Raw genomic sequence first — 6695 nt, forward strand, 5'->3', positions numbered from 1 at the left:
TGACTGGCCTGTTACCAGTATCTGCATTGCGTTGAACCTGAGGATTGCTACGATATTCACTCACATTGTCCTGGGAAAAAAATCATCTGTCTGTCTTCTCAAGGACTTTCTCATCCATTTTGTCACAATGACTGTACAGTTCCAAAAAACAGTCACTAACGAGAGCGGCACGGCAAACATTTGATCAAGCGGCAACTGAACAAATTGTGCAGTGGAGGTGAGGTGTGTGTTTCGCAGATAAATGACTGAATGGACATCTCATGTAACTGCTTTATGCCACACAAGTAGAAACGACAAGTGGCCTGTGAGTGTCTGTGTGTGTGTGCGTGTGTGTGCGTGTGTGTGTGTGCGTGTGTGTGTGTGTGCGTGCGTGCGTGCGCGTGCGTGTGTGTGTGTGTGCGTGCTCGCGCGTGTGTGTAAGTGATTCCAAATTGTATGCTGACATACAATTACAATAATTGATGAAATGACATGTTAGGCTCAGTGGTAGCAATTTATACATGTTGCCAAACAATAAACCGCCCAGACACCCCAGCCAGAGCATCCAGATGACAAGACTTCAGTTCCAACAAATGATAATGATAGTGCATTTAATAATGACCACACCATTGTCATCTCTTGTTTTGCATGCCAGCTTGTTTGTGAGTAAGCGCACCGACTCAGAGTTGAAACTTGTGAACGAGAAAAATGCCATTTTTTCGCTGAAAATAGCACGTGAATGCTGAAAAGGTGAAAAGTTAAATGCTTGAATTGTTGAAATGTGAGTTTTGAATTTGAAATGATTTCAATTGGTCAAGAAATGTGAAACATCTCTGGACTTGGGAACTTAAATGTGAAAATGGGGGCATTTGGAGAATGCGAAATAGTTCCCTTCATGTTCTAGTTCCATTCATCGGGAATAAGATGAATAGTTTCAAGCCTGAATGGTTTGAATCAGTTGAGAACTGTGGAGGGAGTAGGCCTCTTAATTTGGGAGTTTTCTTGCCCTGAGATTTGTGAAGACTTGCAAGTTTGATCAGTGCATGGGTATACGGTGCATTCACTAAATGTTCACATAGTTTCACTTTTTCACATTTTATATGACAGCTTCTTTTCTCAAAATGGAGTACGTAATTTTTCCCCCTCAAAATTCTACACAAAACCAACACAAGGACTATTTCTGCCAGTTTATTAAGAATAAAAAGATCTCGCATGTACGTCACTCTTCACAGCCTGTGGACTCCAATTCAGTTGGATCCACCATCGGTGTGGAAACATGATGGATCTGAGCTCAATTTCGAACTTCATGGAAAAGGCTGTCAATACTTATGTTGGATTTCTTGGGGGGGGGGGTGTAATAGAGTTCCAAAAATGTTAAGAAAAAAAAAATCACATCTGTCATTATGGGATGTTGTGTGGAGTATTTTGACGGAAAAAATGAACTTATTGTATTTTGCAATGAGGATGTAACAGAACAAAATGTCAAAAAAGTGAAGCGCTGTGAATACTTTCCGGATACACTGCATGTGGAAGCATGACTGAGCTTTTTTTTTTTTTTGGATGTCTCCTTCACTTTAATTGTTCTTTGTTGCTGGTGGAAAATGTGGGGAATCTGGAAATGTTTGAAAGGTGGAAAAATACAAGCTCAAATGTCAATTTGGAGGTTTGAATCGACTGAGAAATGTGGAAGGACCAAAAAGTTGGGGGTGTGATCCAATTCAACAATAACATGCGCATTGACTTTGTCCACCTCATCTGGTGAACACTCTCAAAAATACTTCCTTACAAATATAATAACAGTTTTAGTTTTGACGACATTAGACATTTGTAATATTTCACCACTCAGTAAAATTGAACGCGGGCACCGGAGTGACAGCCGCAGATCAGCTGGATGCCACTCCACATCAAGTGCACACTTCAAGTACACAAAAGGGGATTACAATGACTCATCCTGTCATCAGCCGTTTCCATGGCTGCGCATCTAAAAGGGTGACATAGAAAAGCAAAAAAATAAAACACAAATTCTTACAGAAAAAAAGATTGCTATGTTATATTGACAATTGCCTGTTGTTATGGTTGTTACAATGTGTTTATGTTGCGGCAGTGTTGGAGCAATACAAGTGATGAATTCAACAAAGTTATATTATGCGGGAGAAAATACATGAACAAGAACAAAGTACAATTTTAAGAGTAATGAGGAAAAAAAGTTGGAATATTACACACAAAAAAAAAACAAACAAACAAAGCAAGTTTTGTTTTGAAGTTGGGTTCATTTTTATCAACGGATTTTGAAAAAGCTAAAAAAAAAATCCAGAAAGCCATGATACGAGTGTCGATTTTGGAGGGGAAAGTAAAATTTTGTTTTTGTTTTTTTTTTGTGAAAAGGTCATAACGTTGTCTGTTAGCTTTCAATAAAAAAGCAGTCATAGTATGAGAGAAATTGTCATTTCTCTTTTTATAATGAAAATGTTCGATTAAAACAAATATCCTTTTAAAGTAATAATATTTTGAGGGAGCAATGTTGTTAATGAATTGCAATTTTAAAATGTATTTTATTTCATAATGTTTTTTTTTTCATATCAAAATTTTTCCTAAATCATTCATTGCCAAGGACGTTTTCTTTCATGTTTATTTTAAAATCCAGGCATTTAATCCCAGGCATGTCAAGAAGGGTCTGAAAATGGCTGGCGTAGAATGAATGAAGCGGGGAAAAAAATTAATGAAGATTGGATTTTTTCTGAAAAATACAACTGTATTTTTGTAACATTAGGTTTCTTTTCTTCAAACACCATAAATGTATTCCTGCAAGCTTCTGCACACTTTGTGCAAACTCTTACAGAAACTCAAAAACATTCCTTTAGTAGTACTTACAAATTTATTGCCAGACTATCTTTCTTTGTGGCCCTCATGCTCCTTTGTAGCATCATTATGATCTACAGCAAATACATCCTGATAATTTGACATCAAAATGCTCAAAGTAAGGAGTCGATTCTTGCACCAAGCAAAGAACGGCAGCACATTGAGCCTCCATTTTGTTAGTCAGCTGCAATGTATTATAAAGGGAAAAAAAGGTGGAGGGTTTAGTCGTGGCAACTGTGAAGTTGGGTTTATTGTTGTGCGCCTCATGTGATGGATGAGGTTGCATGTCAAAAGGCTGACGACAATGTGGTCTTTCAAGTTTTTTTTTTTTTTTTTTTAATAAATCACACGTCCGTCATCTCGTCTTCCATCTCGTCGCCCTCCGTTGCACCTTCGGCCTCGGCTTCTTCTTCTTCATCGTCCTCTTCCTCCTCTGACGTCACGTCCGGCTCGTCCGTCTGGGAGACACACTTGGCACACGAGCAGACAAACATGTAGTTCTCCCTGAAGGCAAAACACCGCACGTTAGCCAGGCATTTAATCATTGTACATGCTTACTCTTCTGAACGACAGCTCATTGAAATTCGACACAAACGCACGTGTGACTCTGAGATCCTTATGAGACCAGCGTCATTAATTACACTAACATTGTAACTCAGGATGCCAGATTCATCCCCCCCAAAAGTAGCAATAACCTAACTGTATATGACAAGAAACACCACCAGAGAGGCTGAGGAGTGTGATCCCTCTGTCATCTGACCCCCACCTCCCACGACGCTCCCCCTTCTTAAAAAGAGGAACCACTACCCCAGTCTGCAAATCCAGAGGCACTGTCCCCGATGTTCATGCGATGTTGCAGAGGCGTGTTAACCAAGATAGCCCCATAACATCCAGAGCCTTGAGGAACTCCGGGCGGATCTCATCCTCCCCCGGGGCTTTGCCACTGAGGAGCTTTTTAACCACCTTGGTGACTTCAGAGATAGGAGAGCCCACCTCAGAGTCCTCAAACTCTTCCTCTAAGGAAAGCGAGTTGGTGGAGATAGATTTCAACAACTTTTTCTTGATTCAACAAATGTGGTGTGAGGGTGTTGCGCGTGTGTGTGAAACTGAACTAAGCATCTGCCAGACTGTCATTTGTCACAGTTACTTTGTGATTTAACAGGGGGAAATTACCTTTTCACATAGAGCCAGATAGGTTTCAATTTTTTTCCCCGTTGGTACATTAAATCATCATTTAGAAACTGCATTTTTTATCTTCTTGGGTCGTCTCTGTGTGATATTAAAATTGTTTTGATGAACTGAAACCATTGTGTGTGATAAATATGCAAAGAACACAGAAATCAGAAAGGGGGCAAATCCTATTTCACAGCACTGTATGTGTAGTGTTGTATTATTTTGTCATTTTGGGTTAACTGTTCTTTTGATGGCGGCGCGGGCACCTGCAGCGGCTCCTCTTGTTGTCTTGTTGAGAGGGAAGAAATTTCATCTGTGCTCTATGTTGCACATCCAGTGCATTTGACAATAAAATTGTACTTGACTTGACTGTATTCCTTGTCAAAGTCAAAGACAACTAAAAATGTCGGGAGAGGTCTGAAACTGGTTGTGTGCTGATGCTGCCTATCCAACCAGATAAGAGTTTTATCAATTTCACTTTTTGTTTTTAAATAAACGAAAACGTTTTTCACCTCGACAGTGTTGTGCGCAGAATTCTGAGGACAGACTGTATCATAAAATGCGGCGTAAGTGAAATACTGTGAATATTTTCTGGATGCACTTTATACCAATACCTTGTGAATGGAGAGAATAAGCACTGAATCAAAGTAAAAACAAGCAAAATGAAAATGCGCACTCTCTCCAAAAGTGCAAAACCAAGCATGTTAAAATGCAATTCAAAGACGGAGGAAGTGCCACCGCATAGATCAATAAACTAAAAGCTAAGCTCAGTGCGACCACTGAACCCTCAATACATTTGCCACGAAACAGCCCATTTTTGGCTGTCAGGTTTCTCATCGATCCATGTGGCTTATTGGCGCGTTCAAGAGATTCAAGATGAACAGAAAGGAGAGATTCGCAGCCGCCCACCTCAGAGTTTTGTGCCTGCTGTGGCGGCTTCTGCCCCGTTGACAGCAGTCCAAGTAACTGATGCAGATCTCCTGGAAATGACCCCAAACATAATTGTAGAACAAACATTCCACGGCAGCAATTCTCAAATGTAGCAAAATTATTGTCAATACATTCGAAACCTTCATGTGGAGCATGCCATCTTGAGAAAAAAAGAAGAAGAAAAAAAAAAAGAATCAATTCAGTAATTAATTAAATTGCACAATTAAAGAATATAAATTTTTGAGCTAGGTGTTCAGAAAACAAAATAAATTCTTTGGAAAAAGAAAGATTTTTTTTTCTTTTCTTTTTTTTGAACAACAAAATCATTTCGGAAAACGTCGGTGAATTTTACTAGTAAAAGAATCCAAATGTTATGACTAATTCAATTTTGGGGGGTAAATGTTAAGTTTTTTTTTGAATCATAAAAATAATTTGTATTAAACAGGACAATATTTTAATTGTCGTAATTGTAAAAGAATAAAGTTAAATCATAATATGAATAAAAGTTGGTTTTTTTTCAGTTTCTTTTTTGTTTAGAAAAAAATAATGTCATACTAGGAGAAAGTGAAAATGAAAACAGGAAAATTATAGCCAATGTTTTTTGGTAAAAAGTTGTCATATTATGAGAATAAAAGCATATTTAAAAAAAATAAATAAAATTGACAGAATGGTTAAAAAACAGCTTATTTATTTATTTGTTTTAGGAACAAAATAATAATTTTAGGATTAGGACTATCTGTTAAATGTTCGAGATGAAAATTGCATATTTCCAGGAAAAGAATAATGAATGAAGTAATAAGAAGAAAGAAGCATAAAAGGTCAATTCAAAGATTTACTGGAGTAATACAAATGAAAAATGTAACATTTTTAAGTCAAATTATGAATATCTATATCTATCTATATATCTATATCTATATATATATACACACACACACACACACACACACACACACACACACACACACACACACACACATTCACTCACCGACCACTTTATTCGGTACACCATGCTAGTAATGGGTTGGACCCCCTTTTGCCTTCAGAACTGCCTCAATTCTTTGTGGCATGGATTCAACAAGGTGCTGGAAGCATTCCTCAGAGAGTTTGGTCCATATTGACATGATGGCATCACACAGTTGGCGCAGATTTGCCGGCTGCACATCCATGATGCGAATCTCCCGTTCCACCACATCCCAAAGATGCTCTATTGGATTGAGATCTGGTGACTGTGGAGGCCATTTGAGTACAGTGAACTCATTGTCATGTTCAACAAACTAGTCTGAGATGATTCCAGCTTTATGACATGGCGCATTATCCTGCTGAAAGTAGCCATCAGAAGTTGGGTACATTGTGGTCATAAAGGGATGGACATGGTCAGCAACAATACTCAGGTAGGCTGTGGCGTTGCAACGATGCTCAATTGCTATCAAGGCGCCCAAAGAGTGCCAAGAAAATATTCCCCACACCATTACACCACCACCACCAGCCTGAACCGTTGATACAAGGCAGGATGGATCCATGCTTTCATGTTGTTGACGCCAAATTCTGACCCTAACATCCGAATGTCGCAGCAGAAATCGAGACTCATCAGACCAGGCAACGTTTTCCAATCTTCTAATGTCCAATTTCGATGAGCTTGTGCAAATTGTAGCCTCAGTTTCCTGTTCTTAGCTGAAAGGAGTGGCACCCGGCGTGGTCTTCTGCTGCTGTAGCCCATCTGCCTCAAAGTTCGACGTACTGTGCGTTCAGAGATG

General features: G+C 39.0%; 1 protein-coding gene across 2 annotated transcripts in view; it reads right to left on the reverse strand.

Moving 5' to 3' along the window:
- Positions 1-2841: 2841 nt before the first annotated feature.
- smyd5 (SMYD family member 5) overlaps positions 2842-6695 on the reverse strand; it is a 21945-nt gene continuing 18091 nt past the window's right edge. Inside the window, exons 12-13 of one of the 2 annotated variants that reach the window (XM_019870102.1) lie at positions 4921-4991; positions 2842-3342 (exon numbers count right to left, since the gene is read on the reverse strand). In XM_019870102.1, the coding sequence (XP_019725661.1) occupies positions 3183-3342; positions 4921-4991 (231 nt within the window). In that variant the 3' untranslated portion in view covers positions 2842-3182. Of the gene's footprint in view, positions 3343-4920; positions 4992-5072; positions 5113-6695 lie in introns of those variants that run through there. The other variant, XM_019870103.1, reaches the window with a different exon arrangement.

The sequence above is a fragment of the Hippocampus comes genome, unplaced genomic scaffold (genome assembly GCF_001891065.2).
Source record: "Hippocampus comes isolate QL1 unplaced genomic scaffold, H_comes_QL1_v1.1 scaffold9, whole genome shotgun sequence".
In the NCBI taxonomy this organism is placed as follows: Eukaryota; Metazoa; Chordata; class Actinopteri; order Syngnathiformes; family Syngnathidae; genus Hippocampus; species Hippocampus comes.